General features: G+C 47.5%; 1 protein-coding gene across 1 annotated transcript in view; it reads left to right on the forward strand.

Moving 5' to 3' along the window:
* LOC145338608 (acid-sensing ion channel 1-like) overlaps positions 1-19,050 on the forward strand; it is a 112,639-nt gene that overhangs the window by 76,724 nt on the left and 16,865 nt on the right. The window contains exon 8 of the mRNA XM_080182988.1: positions 3,799-3,878. Within this exon, the coding sequence (XP_080039114.1) occupies positions 3,799-3,878 (80 nt within the window). The remainder of the gene's footprint in view (positions 1-3,798; positions 3,879-19,050) is intronic.

The following is a 19,050-nucleotide window of genomic DNA, read 5'->3' on the forward strand; positions in this document are numbered from 1 at the left end:
GCTGGAGGGCCAACTTGGTTTCTGTCAGCAAGAGAGATATTGAGCGCAAATATTTTTCATCTGGAAACCAGCTCAAATGCTCCCAGCCCCCTGCTTGACTGTTAACATTTATTATTTATAATTCTTGTGTTTGTTGTAAAGTTGACATTCTCGTCAGGCACCGTGAGGAGTTCCAAACGGGGCCTAATTAGACTGCCTGTCAGTGTAATAAATGGCAAGGTAGGTGCGGTGATAATATTTTACCACAAATATCAGATCAAGCATAAGAAGAGAACCAGAAGCAAGGGGCAGAGACATTTCTTCATGAGTGGTTTGCGCTGATTTGCCACAGACTGCTGGAAGGATGGTGAAAAACCATCCGGAAAGAGTTTCAAAAGAGAATTGGATAAATGCTTGAAAGGGAAAGAATTGGAGCGCCACAGAGAATTAAATGGCTCTTTCAAAGCACAGGCACAATGGGCTGAATGGCCTCCTGCTGTGTTGTATTTTTCATAGAATTAGAGAATCCCTACTGTGTAGAAGGAGGCCGTTCGGCCCATCGAGTCTGCACTGACCACAATCCCACCCAGGCCCTATCCCATAGCCCCACACATTTAGCCTACAAATTCCCCCTGACACTAAGGGACAATTTAGCACAGCCAATCCACCTAACCTGCACATCTTTGGGACACTAAAGGACAATTTAGCATGGCCAATCCACCTAACCTACACATCTTTGGACACTAAGGGACAATTTAGCATGGCCAATCCACCTAACCTGCACATCTTTGGACACTAAGGGACAATTTAGCATGGCCAATCCACCTAACCTACACATCTTTGGACACTAAGGGGCAATTTAGCATTGCCAATCCACCCTAATCTGTACATCTTAGGGTGTGGGAGGAAACCAGAGCACGAGGAGGAAACCCATGCAGAAACGGGGAGAATGTGCGGACTCCACACAGACAGTGACCCAGGCTGGGAATCGAACCCGGGTCCCTGGGACTGTGAGGCAGCAGTGCTAACTACTACGCCACTGTTCAAGCGAATCGCTGACATTACCACAGTGCTTTGTGCTTCACAGCATTGTAAAGTGACACTTAACTCAGCAACCAACAAGGCTGTCAGGTACAGCAGCACGAGATATCCCTGAAGAAGTTGTCTACACCAGCTGGTGTCAGGGTAGAGTTAACATGCCTCAACACTTGTACTGAGCGTTTCTCTGTTACGTGTCTTGTCAGTTGCATTGCTAAGGCTTGTTATAACGGAATGTCAATAACATTGTTAGGGTTCGGGGAAACAGTCCACCTAACCTGCACATCTTTGGACACTAAGGGACAATTTAGCATGGCTAATCCTCCTAACCTGCACATCTTTGGACACTAAGGGGCAATTTAGCATGGCCAATCCACCTAACCTGCACATCTTTGGACACTAAGGGGCAATTTAGCATGGCCAGTCCACCTAACCTGCACATCTTTGGACATAAAGGGGCAATTTAGCATGGCCAATCCCCCTAACCTACACATCTTTGGACACGAAGATGGATAGAAATTGTCTTTGAGCACATATAGAATCCCTACAGTACAGAAAGAGGCCATTCAGCCCATTAAGTCTGCACCAACAACAATCCTACCCAGGCCCTATCCCCACAACCCCAGACATTTACCTTGCTAATCCCACTGACACCAGGGTCAATTTAGCTTGACCAATCCACACATCTGTGGGAGGAAACCCACGCAGACACGGGGAGAATGTGCAAACTCCGCACAGACGGTGACCCAAGCTGGGAATCGAACTCGGGTCCCTGGCGCTGTGAGGCAGCAGTAATAACCACTGTGTCGCTGTGCTGACCAAGTGGTGGACCATCCGGTGTGGACGGGGATTATGGAAGATGCCTGATCCCGGGCCTGAACAAGGTAGCCATCGACAGGTTCGGGCAGTGGGCAATCGAGGGGGTTGCCCACCCTGACTGCCCACCTTGTGAACGTGGCAATGTTTGTGGCCAGGTGGCTTTGGAAAGAGAGCGTATCCGTCAGTACATTTCAGGCTTTCCACAACCGAGGGGCGTTGCAGGGACTGGGGTGCACCATCACCCTCGGAAGTGATATTTTAGTTTCATTAGTAAAGTTTCCATTGATGTTTTGGTCTGATGTCAGGGACACTGGGCAGAGTGGGAGGGGGGGCTACAAGACTGAGTGAGTCAGTATGAATAGGGGATAGCTGGGACACTGGGCAGAGTGGGAGGGGGGGGCTACGAGACTGAGTGAGTCAGTATGAATAGGGGATAGCCGGGACACTGGGCAGAGCGGGAGGGGGGCTACGAGACTGAATGAGTCAGTATAACTAGGGGATAGCTGGGACACTGGGCAGAGTGATGGGGGGGAGCTACAAGACTGAGTGAGTCAGTATGAATAGGGGATAGCTGGGACACTGGGCAGAGTGGGGGGGGGGGCTACGAGACTGAATGAGTCAGTATAAATCGGGGATAGCCGGGACACTGGGCAGAGTGGGGGGGGGGGGGGGGGGGGGCTACGAGACTGAATGAGTCAGTATAAATCGGGGATAGCTGGGACACTGGGCAGAGTAGGAGGGGGGCTACGAGACTGAATGAGTCAGTATAACTAGGGGATAGCTGGGACACTGGGCAGACTGGGAGGGGGGGGCTACGAGACTGGATGAGTCAGTATAACTAGGGGATAGCCGGGACACTGGGCAGAGTGGGAGGGTGAGGCTCCGAGACTGAACACAGTCAATAAACTCTCTCAATGAAGAAAAGCTCTGTGCCTTGGTTCCAACAACACTAGTCAGCTTGGATCTCATTAGCATTTTGCCCTTGGGAAAGTAGATGCTGCCCCCATTGTTAAAATTTGACTGGGCAGGGAGCATGTGTACAGCCCCTGTTGTGTAGATCTCCCCTCCTGCATTGGCTCACAGCCCCACCCTCCCCTCCCCCTCCTCCCGAGCTTCCTCCCCCTGCCTGATTTTCCCATGAGCCCTTTCTGCTGATGTCAGGCACTGAATGTAAAACGTTTGCGATCTCCTCCGGTTGCCCCTAGCCTTTTGCCGAGTTATTTATTGCACTACCTTGAATTCACACAGCCAATTGATTTGTGGTCTGCAGGCTACAGTGTTTGGTGAAGGAAAATCAATATATTCCTAATCTGGACAAATACCGTCCCGAAAGTATTTTATTCAAAACATCCTTGTTTCGGTTTATACAAGTAAATGGTGTGTAAAATGAATTACATTTTCAGAAAGGCCTCAGTGTCGTACCCTCTCCTTTATTTATGATGAACACAGTGAGTGCAGCCATATTAAAAATCAAGATTGCTTCGAGAGTAGCCTAGTGCTTCATGTTGTTAGTGTCCGCTTAAACTGGACCATCTGACGGGCAACACGACAGCTCAGTGACTATCACTGTTTGCTGTGCAGACACATGGATTTGGGCCGGTGTCTGTGGGAGTTTGCACATTCTCCCCGTGCTTGCATGGGTTTCCTCCGGGTGCTCTGGTTTCCTCCCACACCCCAAAGATGAGCTCTTAGGCTGATTGGTGTTAACAAATTATCCCTAAATTAGTCTTCCCTCAATCTTCCCCAATAGGCGTAGACAAAGGTCATAGGTGATGTTAAAATGGCGGCACAGGCTTGTTGGGCCGAAGGGCCTGTTTCCCATGCTGTGTTGTTCTTTGTTCTATATTGTCAAGTGGTGACTCATTCCTGATGGACTATTTGTATTTATTCTGTGAAAGGAGTGTTTGACAGCCAGTTACCTGCAGCTCCCAAGCCTGAACTCCTGTTCTTTTCTGTCCAAAGGTGACATTGGAGGACAGATGGGCTTGTTCATTGGTGCCAGTCTCCTGACTATATTGGAACTTTTTGACTACATGTATGAGGTAAGCTTTGGGCTGGCTTTCTGCAATCAGAAGGGAGGGGCTGTTTTGTCTTGCTTTGCTGAACAGAGGCAGATCCATTTAAGGGGAAAAGAGCAAATTACTGCAGGAATCTGAAACCAAAAGAGATTTTTGGAGGGGGTTTTAGTTCAGTCGGTCAGCATGGTCAGTGCAGGCTTGGAGGGCTGAAGGGCCTGTACCCTGCTGTAATTTTCTTTGTTCTTTGCTGGAAAATCTCAGCAGGCCTCTGTGAGGAGAGAAAAGAGCTGACGTTTCCAGTCCAGGTGATCCCTTTGTCAAAGCTAAAGAGAGTGGGAGATATTTATACAGGAGGGGGAGGGAATGGAAGATGAGTCATAGCCACGGAAACAAGGGGAAAGGCTGCTAATGGCAGCCCATAGAGAGAATAGAAGGTGTGAACGGGCAAACGGCAGAGAGGCTAAAATCGGAGGGTAAACTGTGACAGGTGGAGATATGGGGGGAGAGAGGAGAGAGGGAAAATTGAGCAAAAGGGGAAAAGGGGAAGCAAGGGGGGAGAAAAAGGGATGAAATAGGGGGAAAGAGAGGGGGAAGAAAAATAAAGAAATAGAAGGTTGAGAACAGTTAAAAATTAAATAAAATGAAGACAAAGGGGTTGGGGTGGGACGGAGCGAATCATCTGAAGTTGTTGAATTGAGACCAGAAGGCTGTAAAGTGCCGAGCTGGAAGATGAGATGTGGTTCCTCCAGTTTGTGTTGAGCTTCACTGGAACACTGCAGCAAGACAAGGACAGACATGTGGACATGGGAGCAGGATCGTGTGTTAAAATGGCGAACAATCGGAAGGTCAGGGTCCTGATTGCGCACAGACCGAAGATGCTCAGCAAAGCGATCGCCCAGTCTACACTTGGTGTCTCTGATAGAGAGGAGAACACATTGGGAGCAGTGAATGTAGTAGATCAAATTGAAAGAGGTGCAAGTGAAACACTGCTTAACCTGGAATGAGTGTTTTGCACCTTGGATGGTGAGCATGGCAGAGGTAAGGGGACAAGTGTTACACCTTCTGCGATTGCATGGGAAGGTGCCATGGGTGATGGGAGAGATGTTGGGTATAGTGGAGGAGTGGACGAGATTATCCCGGAGGGGACGGTCTCTGCGGAATGTTAAAAGAGGGAGTGAAGGGAAGATGAGTTTGGGGGTGGCGTCACACTGGAGTTGGTGTAAATAGCTTATGCTTTGCATGCGGAGGCTGATGGGGTGAAATATAAGAACAAGGGGAAGGTAGAAACAAGGAATCTGCAGATCCTGTGAGATGCAGGGGGAGCATCAGCATTGGTATAGAGTGTTTGAACTGGACTGCCCGTTGCTGTACAGTAGACTCGATGGCCAGGAACGCCCCCACGCTCCTCCACGGGGTGTTTTGCGGCGACCGTGGTGGATCTTCCAGTCCCGCCGCTGTTGATGTGGTTTACTGGTTTTTGCACCTTCTGCCGTTGGGGGAAACCGTGGTGGGGCTCGACCTCGGCAGGTCTGGAAGATCCCACCATCAGGAAGAATCTGAAAATCCCTCCCATTGTTAGTTGTTGAGCCTCTCGGTTGCAGTCCAGTAATAAAAGATAATGCAAGTCCAGCATCTTCACAAACTCACTTCTCTTTCTACAACTCCACATACACAACACCCAGTGCCCCCTGGAGCCCCTTTGATTTGATTTGATTTATTATTGTCACATGTATTGGGATACAGTGAAAAGTATTGTTTCTTGCGCGTTTTTCAGACAAAGCATACCATTCATAGAGAAGGAAAGCAGAGGGTGCAGAATGTAGTGTTACAGTCATAGCTAGGGTGTAGAGAAAGATCAGCTTAATATTTGATTTATTATTGTCTCATGTATTGGGATACAGTGAAAAGTATTGTTTCTTGTGTATTATACAGACAAAGCATACTGTTCATAGAGAAGGAAAGGAGAGGGTGCAGAATGTAGTGTTACAGTCATAGCTAGGGTGTAGAGAAAGATTAGCTTAATGCGAGGTAGGTCCATTCAAAAGCCTGACAGCTGCAGGGAAGAAGCTGTTCTTGAGTCGGTCGGTACGTGACCTCAGACTTTTGTATCTTTTTCCTGAAGGAAGAAGGTGGAAGAGAGAATGTCCGGGGTGTGTGGGGTCCTTAATTATACTGGCTGCTTTACTGAGGCAGCGGGAAGTGTAGACAGTGTCAGTGGATGGGAGGCTGGTTTGTGTGATGGATTGGGCTACATTCACGACCTTTTGTAGTTCCTTGTGGACTTGGGCAGAGCAGGAGCCCGTACCAAGCTGTGATACAACCAGAAAGGATGCTTTCTATGGTGCACCTGTAAAAGTTGGTGAGAGTTGTAGCTGACATGGCAAAAAGAAAGTAGGGGGAGAGATCACTGAATGACAAGGCAGGGCTGGGTAGCACAGTGGCTTGAATAATGCTGCTTCACCTCTGAGGCCCAGAATAGGATCTTGAACCATTAAAGTTAAAAATTTTAAAGTTTAATTATTATCGACACAAGGTTTACATTAACAATGAAGTTACTGTGGAAATCCCCGAGTCACCACATTCCTGTTCGGGTACACTGAGGGAGAATTTAGCATGGTCAAGCTACCTAATCTGCATATCTTTGGACTGTGGGAGAAAACCAGAGCACCCACGCAGACATGGGGAGAATGTGCAGACTCCATATAGACAGTGACCCAAGCTGAGAATCGAACCCGGGTCCCTGGTACTGTGAGGCAGCAGTGCTAACCACTGAGTCACCATACATGATGGCTTGGATTTTCATAGAGTCGGGTTGACTTGGGAGCGGGCTCCTGAAATTGTACAGTGGACCAATGAGCACAGAAAGTCGAGGACGAAAATCCAAGTCGATAAGATCAGTAGATGATGCCAACTTGGGTAGCCTTAGACTGCCTGAATTCATTTCCCAAAGGATCCATACAGCTGCCTGGTGACTGAGGGAGCAGCTGTCCAAAAGCAGGTGCTCTGGTTTCCTCCCACAGTCTAAAGGTGCGTGGGTTAGGTTGATTGGCCACGATTAATTACCCCTTAGTGTCGGGGGATTCAGAAGGTAAATGTGTGGGGTTACGGGGATGGGACCTGGGTGGGATTGTTGTCGGTGCAGACTTGATGGGCCAAATGGCCTCTTTCTGCACTGTAAGGATTCTATGATTTGATTGGCCATGCTAAATTGATCCAAGTGTGGTGTTACAGTAATCGGGCCTGGGTGAGATTGTGGTCGGGACAGACTTGATGGGCCGAATGGCCTCCTTGTGCACTGTAGGGATTCTATGATCTATTCGATGATGTGCAGGTTGGGTTGACTAGTTAAATTGACCCTAGTGTGGTGTTACAGGAATAGGGCCTGGGTGGGACTGTGGTTGGTACAGGGCTCGATGGGCCGAATGGCACTGTAGGGATGCTAATGTTCGATTCAAAGTGACCAAACTGGCAAAGGGCACCTGGCAATCTAAAGGCACAGAGCGAAATATGCAAGTGGGTCGAACAATGGCATACAAAATTTAACTGTGCCAAGTGCCAAGTAGGAAGGATGGACACATACCCCAGCAATGGTGTTGTAATAGCCGAAGGCTGAAAGAGATCTGGGAGTGTAAATAGACCTGTCGCTAAGTTTGTGATGTTCATGTTTGTCTAAGTGAACATTATGCCTGGATTAGTGCAACTGACAGTTATTATTGCCTTCAAATTTGTTTATGGATTGAATTTATATGACTCCAATTCCATTCATTACGATTCATTTACAATTATAATTGCACTGAGTTTCGAAACAAGACACAATGCCAATAATAAACTGAAGAACACGCACTTGTAAGAGCTCTTACCAAGGCAATGATACCCTAAACAACAGCTGTCATAGCAACCGCCACTGCCCCTTATACGCCACCAACCAAAATTCTGTAAACTGCCAATGCGGAACAGCACAATGTCAATTAGCCCACATCAGTGAAGAGATTGCCAATCATAGCATTGTTAAATTTATGATGTACTCACATTGCATTTAGATTAATTGTGTTGCCCGTGTGTCTTCATTATTGTCTAATGAATTACGAGTAAGGCGTATCGACTGTCAATCAGGCAGCCTTCACAAGGGCCTTAACTTTGCAGCTTTTTATGTCAAGCCCTTTATAGTCAGTGACATGCCAGTGAAGGTGAGCTGCCATGAAATTAAAGCTCGCTGCGTTTTTCACTCGTCCTGTTCAATGCCAGGCTTATGAACAACAAGTGATTTAAAGTGTCGTAAGACATGCTCAACAAGACAGGAGCAATTAACTTGACATTGAGCCACAGTGGAAGACACCAGGATAGGAGACAAAAAGCTAAGTCAAAGAAGTCGGTTTTAAGGAGTTGGAGGTGGAGAGGTTTAGGGAGGGAATTCCAGAGCTTGGGGCGCAGCCTCTTTGGGTGAAGGCACTGTCGAAGTGTTAAAATTTATTTATTAGTCACAAATCGTCTTACATTAACACTGCAATGAAGTTACTGTGAAAATCCCCTAGTCGCCACACTCTTCAGGTACACTGAGGGAGAATTTAGCACGGCCAGTCCACCTAACCAGCATGTCTTTCAGACTGTGGGAGCAAACTGGAGCAAACTCACGCAAACACGGGGAGAATGTGCAGACTCCACACAGACAGTGACCCAAGTCGGGGATCAAACCCAGGTCCCTGGCGCTGTGAGGCAGCCGTGCTAACCACTACACCATCTACCAGTGATGAAGTTACTGTGAAAATCCCCAAGTCGCCACACTCCTGTTTGGGTGCACTGAGAGAGAATTTAGCGTGACCAATGCACCCTAACCAGCACGTTCCGGGGATGGGGGGACTGATGTACGAGGAGAGATTGACTAGGTTAGGATTGTTTTCGCTGGAGTTCAGATGAATGAGGGAGGGAATCTCATAGAGATTTATAACATTCTAACAGGACACAACAGGGTAGATGCAGGGAGGATGTTCCCGATGGTGGGGGGAGTCCAGAACCAGGGGTCACAGTCTGAGGATTCGGGGTGGACCGTTTAGGACGGAGGTGAGGAGACATTTCTTCACCCGGTGAGCCTGTGGAATTCATTCCCACAGGAAGTAGTTGATGCCAAAACATTGAATGTATTCAAGAGGCGGCTGGATATAGCACTGGGGGCGAATGGGATCAGAGGTTATGGGGAGAAAGCAGGATTAGGCTATTGAGTTGGACGATCAGCCATGATCGTGATGAATGGTGGAGAAGATCTTCCATGTCTTTTGGACTGTGGGAGGAAACTGGAGCACCTGGCGGAAACCCACACAGACACGGGGGAGAACGTGCAGATTCCACACAGACAGTGACCCAATCCAGGAATCAAACCCGGAGTCCCTGGTGCTGTGAGGCAGCAGTGCTAACCACTGTACCACCGTCACATCGAATAGTGATGGAGCGATTAAAATCAGAAATCAGAATGGGAGGAGGGGAGGGATCTTGGAGGGTCAGAGGAAGTGAGAGATGGGGAGGGGGGGAGGTGAGGCATTGCAGCAATAGATGAGAATGTTAATGGTTCCGGGAGATGTAGCCGTATAAGACAACCACTGCAAATTAAAAGCAGGTCGCTAATGAACAGCTTAAAGTTGTTGTTAATGAAGATGTGCTGCCTGAATGTGGTCGGCAGAGACCTTTTCAAGTTTTTCAGACTTTGGAAGTGGCCAAACAGGGTAGATTATGAAGATTGTGATTTATTATCTGGTGAGCTAGCTTCCGAGTAATGGAGCTCTGAGTGAATTATAACGAGTACCACAAGTGGGATATAAATGGTATCCTTCAGGTTTGATCATGCACTTTGCCTCAAACAATATGTTATAAGTTAATTAAAACATTAAGTGTCATTAATTAGCTAAAAGGGTAAAAAAAGGATGGCTTAATGATGGGCTGGAGCACTTCACAGTCTCGTTTCCATGGAGCTGCAGGCAGTGTGAAGGCGAATTGGTCTGTTTTGGGCATAGATTTCAAATTGTGACATTTGCAATGTTCAACATAGAAGAACGCAGTTGGAGAATTGTTCACACGCTTGGCACCCCATTACATAGAAAGCAAACCATGGCTTGATAAACGTACAACGATGATTTACTAGCTTGATACTGGCAGTAAGACCTAGTATTTATACAACAAAGCACAGTACAGCACAGGAACAGGCCCTTCAGCCCTCCAAGCTTTCACGATCACGTTGTCCTATCTAGACCAACCGTCTGTATCCCTCTACTCCCCGTCTGTTCATGTGTCTATCCAGATAAGTCTTAACTGTATCTGCCTCAACCACCTCACTTGGCAGTGCATTCCAGGCCCCCACCACCCTCTGTGTAAAAAACTTCCCCCCGCACATCCCCACTGAACCTTTCCCCCCTTATCTTCAACTTGTGCCCCCTTGTAATTGTCATTTCTGCCCCTGGGTAAAACCTTCCACCTGTTCCCCCTATCCACATCCCTCATAATTTTATAAACTTCTATTGGGTCACCCCCTCAGCCTCCGTCTTTCCAGGGAGAACAATCCCAGTTTATTCAATCTCTCCTCATAGCTAATACCCTCCATACCAGGCAACATCCTGGTAAACCTTTTCTGTACTCTCTCCAAAGCCTCCATGTCCTTCTGGTAGTGTGGTGACCAGAATTGGACACAGTATTCCAAATGTGGCCTAACTATTTAATATAACTGTAACATCATTTGTCAACTTTTATACTCGATGCCCCAGCCAATGAAGGCAACATGCTTTCTTCACCACCTTTTCCATCTATGCTGCCACTTTTAAGGATCTGTTGTCCTGTACTCCCAGATCTCTCTGTGTGTCTATGCTCCTGATGGTTCTGCCATTTATTTTATAGCTCCCGCCTGAATTGGATCTACCACAATGCATCACCTCGCATTTGTCCGGATTAAATTCCATCTGCCATTTCTCCACCCAATTTTCCAGCCTATCAATATCCTACTGTATTCTCAGACAATCTTCATCACCATCTGCAACTCCACCAATCTCAGTATCCTTCGTAAATGTAGCTGCTACATTTTCTTCCAAATCATTTCGGTATATGTTGTAAAGAATATTATATATAGAACATAGAACACTACAGCACAAACAGGCCCTTCGGCCCACAAGTTGCGCCGATCACATCTATACCTACCAGGCCATAGAACTATCTGTAACTTCCAATGCCATTAGATCCCATATACTCATCCAGAAGTCTTTTAAAAGACCCCAGTGAGTTTGCCTCTACCACCACCGACAGCAGCCGATTCCACTCACTCACCGCCCTCTGAGTGAAAAACTTTCCCCTAACATCTCCTCTGTACTTGCTTCCCAGCACCTTAAACCTGTGTCCTCTCATAGCGACCATTTCAGCCCTGGGAAATAGCCTCCGAGAATCCACCCTAACTATTCCTCTCAACATTTTATAAACCTCTATCAGGTCGCCTCTCAACCTTCGTCTCTCCAGGGAGAAGAGACCTAGCTCCCTCAACCTAACTTCATAAGGCATGCCTCCCAATCCAGGCAACATCCTTGTAAATCTCCTCTGCACCCTCTCAATAGCTTCCACATCCTTCCTGTAGTGAGGCATCCAGAACCGCGCACAATACCCCAAGTGGGGTCTGACAAGGGTCCTATAAAGTTGCAGCATTATCTCCCGACTCCTAAACTCAATCCCTCGATTAATGAAGGCCAGTACACCATACGCCTTCTTGACCGCATCCTCCACCTGCGAGGCCGATTTAAGAGTCCTATGGACCCGGACCCCAAGATCCTTCTGCTCTTCAACCCAGCTAAGACTCCTACCCTTGATATTGTACTCCTGCATCCTGTTGGTCCTGCCAAAATGGACCACTACACATTTATCCGCGTTGAAGTCCATCTGCCACTTCTCCGCCCAGTCTTGCATCCTATCTATGTCACGCTGTGACTTCTGACATCCCTCCAGACTATCCACAACACCACCAACCTTCGTATCGTCAGCGAACTTACTAACCCATCCCTCCACTTCGTCATCTAGGTCATTTATGAAAATGACAACCTTTCACAGAAGGTTTCACAGAAACAGAGAAGGCTAAGGCAGGGGCTAATGTTCTGAATTATAAAAAGCTTGCACAGTGTAGAATGAAGTATAGGAGTGGGGTCCTTGATTATACTGACTGCTTTGCCAAGGCAGCGGGAAGTGTAGACAGAGTCAATGGATGGGAATTGGTAACAAGTGATCACACACTTAGTCAAGATCATCACTGGAAAGTTGATGATAACATTCAAAGAATTTTCTTCACGTTGATTTGATTTCGTTTCATTTATTATTGTCCCATATATTGGGATACAGTGAAAAGTATTGTTCCTTGCGCATTCTGCAGACAAGGCATACCGTTCATGGAGTACACAGGGGAGAAGGAAAGGAGAGGGTGCAGAATGTAGTGTTACAGTAATAGCTAGGGTATAGAGAAAGATCAGCTTAATATTTGATTTGGTATTGTCACATGTATTGGGATACAGTGAAAAGTATTGTTTCTTGCGAGTGATAGAGAAAAGGCATACTGTTCATAGAGAAGGAAAGGAGAGGGTGCAGAATGCAGTGTTACAGTCATAGTTAGGGTATAGAGAAAGATCAACTTAATGCAAGGTAGGTCCATTCAAAAGTCTGATGGCAGCAGGGAAGAAGCTGTTCTGGTATGTCCAATTGCCCCTTAACCAGGTGGTCAGATGTTTCAGAGGGCAGTTGAGAGTCGACCACATTGCTGTGGCTCTGGAATCACATGTAGGCCAGACTGGGTAAAGACAGCAGATTTCCTTCCCTTTTAGGATAATCATGATCATTAGTAATAAGACTAGCATTTTACCCCAAATTCATTAATTTAATTAATTCCGCAGTAATTTGCTTTTATCCAAAGAAAGGCTTGAATTTATGTAGCGCCTTTCATGACCTCAGAACCTCCAAAGCGCTTTGTAAGCAATGAGATACTTTTGATTTTGATTTTTTGAGTTGATTTATTATTGTCACATGTACTGGGATACAGTGAAAAGTATTGTTTATTGCACTATACAGACAAAGCATACTGTTCATGGAGAAGGAAAGGAGAGAGCGCAGAATGTAGTGTTACAGTCATAGCTAGGGTATAGAGAAAGATCAACTTAGTGTGAGGTGGGTCCATTCAAAAGTCTGACAGCAGCAGGGAAGAAGCTGTTCTTGAGTCAGTTGATATGTGACTCCAGACTTCTGTATCTTTTTCCCGATGGAAGAAGGTGGAAGAGAGAATGTCCAGGGTGCGTGGGGTCCTTAATTATACTGGCTGCTTTTCCGAGGCAGCGGGAAGTGTAGACAGAGTCAATGGATGGGAGGCTGGTTTGCGTGATGGATTGGGCTGCATTCACAACCCTTTGTAGTTTCTTGCGACATCAGTCAGTCCATATGGTGTGGGTACATCCACAGTGCTGTTAGGGAAGGAGTTCCAGGATTGTTATAGGACATCAGTCAGTCCATGTGGTGTAGGTACACCCACAATGCTGTTAGGGAGGGAGTTCCAGGATTGTTATTGGACATCAGTCAGTCCCCCTGGTGTAGGTACATCCACAGTGCTGTTACCAATGGATTTTGACCCAGCAACAGTGAAGGAAAGTCCGGACGGTGAGTGGCTTGGAGGGGAACCTCCAGGTGGTGGTATTGCCAGGTCTCTGGATGGTGGGTCTGGAAGATGCTGGTGAAACTAATGGCGAATAGTCCATGGGATAAGTGGGCAAATGAAGTGTCTGCCTTGTTGACTGAAAGGTGACAGGGTGGAGTTCTCCCAAAGAATTCCAAGTGTGGAATTCCAGTGAAAACCGGAGTAATTCATGCTGGTTTTTTTCAGTGGGAATTCAGAGAAGAATCTCCCACACTGTGTACACTGCAGACAGCACCAGTGTGAATATTATTACATTTCAGAGGGTGGGGCCTATCCCCGCTGAAGACACTGAGATCAGTGCACTGAGCGAGCCATTGCGCACGCGCTGATCTGTCAGTGCTGAGATCAGCACTCGTGCGGTGGTCCCGCACTGACAGCCACCCAATCACTGATCAGCCCCATGAACCCTGCATTGCCGGCTCTTAAGCCCCCAACAACCAGATCACTGGCCTCCCCGGCCATTCCTGGGCCCAGCCACGAACCCCCCCCCCCCTCACCCAACCCACCCCGATCGCCGGCCTCCCTGCTTCCCCCACCAGTCCTTTTATAGAGTGGCATGGGACTGTCCGTCCCCCCTGCCCCCCCCACCTCCCACCTCCACCGATTGTCGCCTAGGCCCTCCCCCCAAGGCCCCACTCAATCGGGCCCACCCCCTTGGCACAGCCCCATGCCCGATGGGGAGTGCCAAGGTGCCCCTAGCCATTGGTACTTTGTCCCTCGGGCAGTACCAGGGGGCCAGGCTGGCATTGCCAGGGCACCCATGCCCAGACAGCAACCCCCTGCCATCTGACCCCATGGATGGTCCTGATTGCCCCCCTCCACTCCACCGGGTCAGGCCCCCAGCTCCCGAAAAGTGAGGAGTTACTCTCAGCCCTGCTGGAGTGAAACACTCTGGCAAGGTGGGGGAGAGGCTTGAGGGCCCAGACACTCCGTCCCAGGCCCACTAATTGTATTCAGATTCTATTACAATGACCATGTCAATGGTCTTTGTGTCTCCCCGCCGATTTCCGGTGCAGAGCAGATGCCGTCAGAAATCTGGCACTGGAGACGGAAGCAGGGCACGAACACTCGCGCAAACCTCGTGAATCGGCCAACACGAGAATCTTCCGGCCCGCTGCGCTAAAAAATTAGTGCAGCAGGATGGGAGATTCGCGCCCACTGTGTGAAAATGAACTTTGCTCATCCCAACCTTCAACACAAGCTTCAAAAAAGCTGCCAGTAATTTAATGTAAAATTCGCAGCACCCCTCAGGTTCACACTGTTACAGTGTGGGTTGCTGTCAAGGGTTCGGTTTTTGTAATAAGTCTTCGGAGGCAGAAGTCTTTTCACTGGAATCCCTTTATTTACACACTCTAACAGCAGTACACAGAGTGCTCTCAGTCAGCAGGCTACCTTCAGGAGTGCCAGAGGAACTGACACGCCCCGGTTAAATACAAGGAAAAGATTCCCTGATTGGCCCATCAATTGGATCCTGAATCAGGGAGTTCATATTGCAATAGGCCAACCTTAATGGCCTGATTGAGGTCGTTACACTTTTTAAACTATCTGATCAGGGCCCGAGTAAAGGGCACCTTTGCTGTATTTGACCCGGGAATGCTTGATGCAAAATGTCAGGAACATATTCCATCCCCCAGCAAACATGGCCAGAGTGGGGGAGGAAGAAAAACCTCATTGCAAATAAAAAGCAACTGAAATAATTGTATCAATTTATAAGTTGTGCATCCCTTTAAGCGAATTGCAGTCAGGAGCTCCAAGCTGTCTGTTGGCTTTTCACCAAGTCATTCCCTGCTGTGTTGCAATTTATGATGAATCAACTCAATCTGATTCACTATTGGCTCAGTAAGAAGCATATATCAACTCATGTCAAGTTTCTCAACTCCCTCGTTCCTTCAATAAACAAAGCCAATTATGTGGAGGACAAGCAGTGTCTGGCAGCAAGCTCCAAGCTTGTAATGTGCTCCAGGGCTCAATCGACGCTTAGAACCTCAAGAGCCCCATTGCAAGAGGCTTATCTTCTCTCCAGCCTCACTTGCAATTACCTTTCCCACATGGCACTGCTTACAAGTATTCAAGGCTCCGTAAGATTTCTGTGCGGGCTTTCCCAATCCGTGCTGTCAGTTGGGTGGAAGATTGGCCGTAAAGTCCAGAAATATGGGCCTGGAATTTCCAGTCCCACTGTGGCAGAATGCAGTGAGCCAGTCCAAAGTCCATTGACTTCGGTGGCACTGGTAAATCCCACAGCGGATGGGACTGGAAGATCCCACTGATGGAACATAGGAACAGGAGTAGGCCATTCAACCCCTCAAGCCTACTCCATTCAATAAGATCATGGTTGATCTGTGGCCTAACTCCATATACCAGCCCGAGGTCCATATCCCTTGATAACCTTGCTCAATAAAAATGTATCTATCTCAGACTTAAACCTAACAATTGGAATCATCGAACCCCTACAGTGCAGAAGGAGGCCATTCAGCCCATCACAATCTCACCCAGGCTCTATCCCCATGGATTTACCCCAGCTAGTTCCCCCGACACTAAGGGTTAATTTAGCAATCCACCTAGCCTGCATATCCTTTGGACTGTGGGAGGAAACTAGAGCACCCGGAGGAAACCCACGCAGGCACAGGGAGAAAATGCAAACTCCACATAGACAGTGACCCAAGCCGGGAATCAAACCCGGGTCCCTGGCACTGTGAGGCAGCAGTGCTAACCATTGTGCCACCGCGCCACCCACAATTGAACCAGCATCCACTGCCTTTTGAGGAAGAGAGTTCCACCACTCTCTGCGTGTAGAAGTGTTTTCTAACATCTCTCCTGAATGGCTTGGCCCTAATTTTTGGATTCTAGAGCCTAATAGAGATATTTTAACCTTATCCACCCTGTCCTTCCCTGTAAATATTTTGTGGACTTCTATCAGATCGCCCCTCTACAAAGAACAAAGAACAATACAGCACAGGAACAGGCCCTTCAGCCCTCCAAGCCTGCGCCGCTCATGCGCCCAACTAGACCATTTGTTTGTATCCCTCTATTCCCAGTCTCTTCATGTGACTATCTAGATAAGTCTTAAACAATCCCAGCGTGTCTGCCTCAACCACCTTGCTTGGTAGTGCATTCCAGGCCCCCACCACCCTCTGTAAAATACGCCCCCCACGATATCTGTGTTGAACCTTGCCCCCCCCTCACCTTGAACTTGTGACCCCTTGTGACCTGGGAAAAAGCTTCCCACTGTTCACCCTATCTATGCCCTTCATAATTTTATACATCTCTATGAGGTCGCCCCTCATCCTCTGTCTTTCCAGGGAGAACAGCCCCAATTTACCCAATCTCTCCTCATAGCTAAGACCCTCCAGACCAGGCAGCACCCTGGTAAACCTTTTCTGTACTCTCTCCAAAGCCTCCATGTCCTTTGGAACGCAAAAGAATAAAGGCCTAATTTGTCTAATCTCTCCTCGTAACTTAACCACTGAAGTCCGTGTATCATTCTTGTAGACCTTTGTTGAACTCCCTCCAGGACCAAAACATCCTTCTGAAGGCTTGTTGCCCGTACCTGCTCACAGTACTCTAAATGGGGTGGCTAGCTTGTTAATCTTAAATCTCCAAGAAAGGAGAACTCCGGTTAGATGGAAGTTAACGACATAATTAATCTCCAACCCTTGTTACACCTACACTCTTCCAATTTTAACAGTGGTGTCAAGGAGATTTGTTACATAAAATATTTCTTTATAATTGGCTGGACATACATATGGATTGAACATTTTTGAAAAGAACACTTTCCCTAAGCGAAGAACACTGGCTTACACCAGCAACAATATTGCATTTACAGAGGACACAAGCTGCTTCTATGATGACACAGAGACCAGAATTTTACCTGCATGCCCGCCCGAGGTTTGTAAGATGACGCCCGAGGCCGTTTCAGGGTGGACATGCCGGTAAAATCAGGACCAGAGGCTATGAAGCGCTCAGAGGGAGGTCATGTGATCCAACTCGGGTGAAAAAGTGCTGGATTTTTGGATAGTCAGAGAGAGACTATCACATGGGCAACAGCCTTTAACCCCACCACCAGCCCCGCCATTTTTTTCTACTGAAAACTCTCTCAAAAAACTGAGCAGTTCATGATTTGAAAAACCCACCGGAAGACCTCATTGCTGCAAGGCAAGATTTCTAAAGAGAGAATTCTGAATCAGCACCACTGTCTCCAGTGAGAAACCCCCAGAATCAACAGCTTCTGTTGACCCTTCAGCTGTGAACAATCATCTGGACGCTCTGTAAATACATTTTTCGTGACTTGTTAATTGGCCAAGTTTTTAATGCAGAGTTTATCTTGTTTTTTGCTGTTTGGGAGAGATTGTATGTATGTTGCTTTTGCATTAGTGGGCAGTTGGACGTATTTGTACATTTTAATCCTTTTGTTAATAATTTCTGCATCTTCACTTGAGGGAGTTTTAGCGATAAACTCTTTACTTGTTAACATAATGGGACAGCATGGCAGCACAGTGGTTAGCACTGCTGCCTCAGAGCGTCAGGAACCCGGGTTCAATTCCTGGATTGGGTCACTGTCTGTGTGGAGTCTGCACGTCCCCCCCATGTCTGCTTGGGTTTCCTCCGGGTGCTCCGGTTTCCTCCCACAATCCAAAGATGCGTGGATTAGGTGGATTTGCCATGCTAAATTGCCCATTAGTGTTAGGAGGACTGGCTAGGGTAAATGCATAGGGTTATGGGAATAGGGTGGAATTGTGGTTGGTGCAGACTCGATGGGCCAAATGGCCTCCTTCTGCACTGTAGGGATTCAATACTGAGCGTGGCTGGCTTATTTCTTGCATTAAGCTACACACAGTTAAATTTTAATTAATTTGGCAATATCACCTCCCTTTTAGATTTAAACTGTTATTACCAACTTAGGCGTGGGACTAAGTCTCAGTTTTACTCTTGTTAACCTGGTTGTAACAGCGGCAAGATGGTGTAGCCGGGGCAGGTGACCAACTTGCTCCCAGAAGACAGCTGAGTTGGTGAAAGCTTTTAAGGAGCCTGTGTGCCTCCATTTTTTCAAACTTTCTGTTTAACTCCTGCTAGTTGTGCTTCCCTGGCCTCAGGAAACCCGGCAGGTAAGAGGAGGCAAAAAGATACAAAAGTCTGAGGTCCCGTACCGACCGACTCAAGAACAGCTTCTTCCCTGCTGCTGTCAGACTTTTGAATGGACCTACCTCACATTAAGCTGATCTTTCTCTACACCCTCGCTGTAACTGTAACACTACATTCTGCACTCTCTCCTTTCCTTCTCTATGAACAGTATGCCTTGTCTGTATAGTGCGCAAGAAACAATACTTTTCACTGTATCCCAATACATGTGACAATAATAAATCTTGAGAAAGGATATACAGGCACTGGAGGGGGTGCAGAGGAGATTCACTAGGTTGATTCCGGAGTTGAGAGGGTTGGTTTATGAGGAGAGACTGAGTAGACTGGGGCTGTACTCATTGGAATTCAGAAGAATGAGGGGAGATCTGATAG

This window comes from Carcharhinus amblyrhynchos, unplaced genomic scaffold, assembly GCF_965287045.1.
Source record: "Carcharhinus amblyrhynchos unplaced genomic scaffold, sCarAmb.v2.hapA chromosome_107, whole genome shotgun sequence".
Classification (NCBI taxonomy): domain Eukaryota; kingdom Metazoa; phylum Chordata; class Chondrichthyes; order Carcharhiniformes; family Carcharhinidae; genus Carcharhinus; species Carcharhinus amblyrhynchos.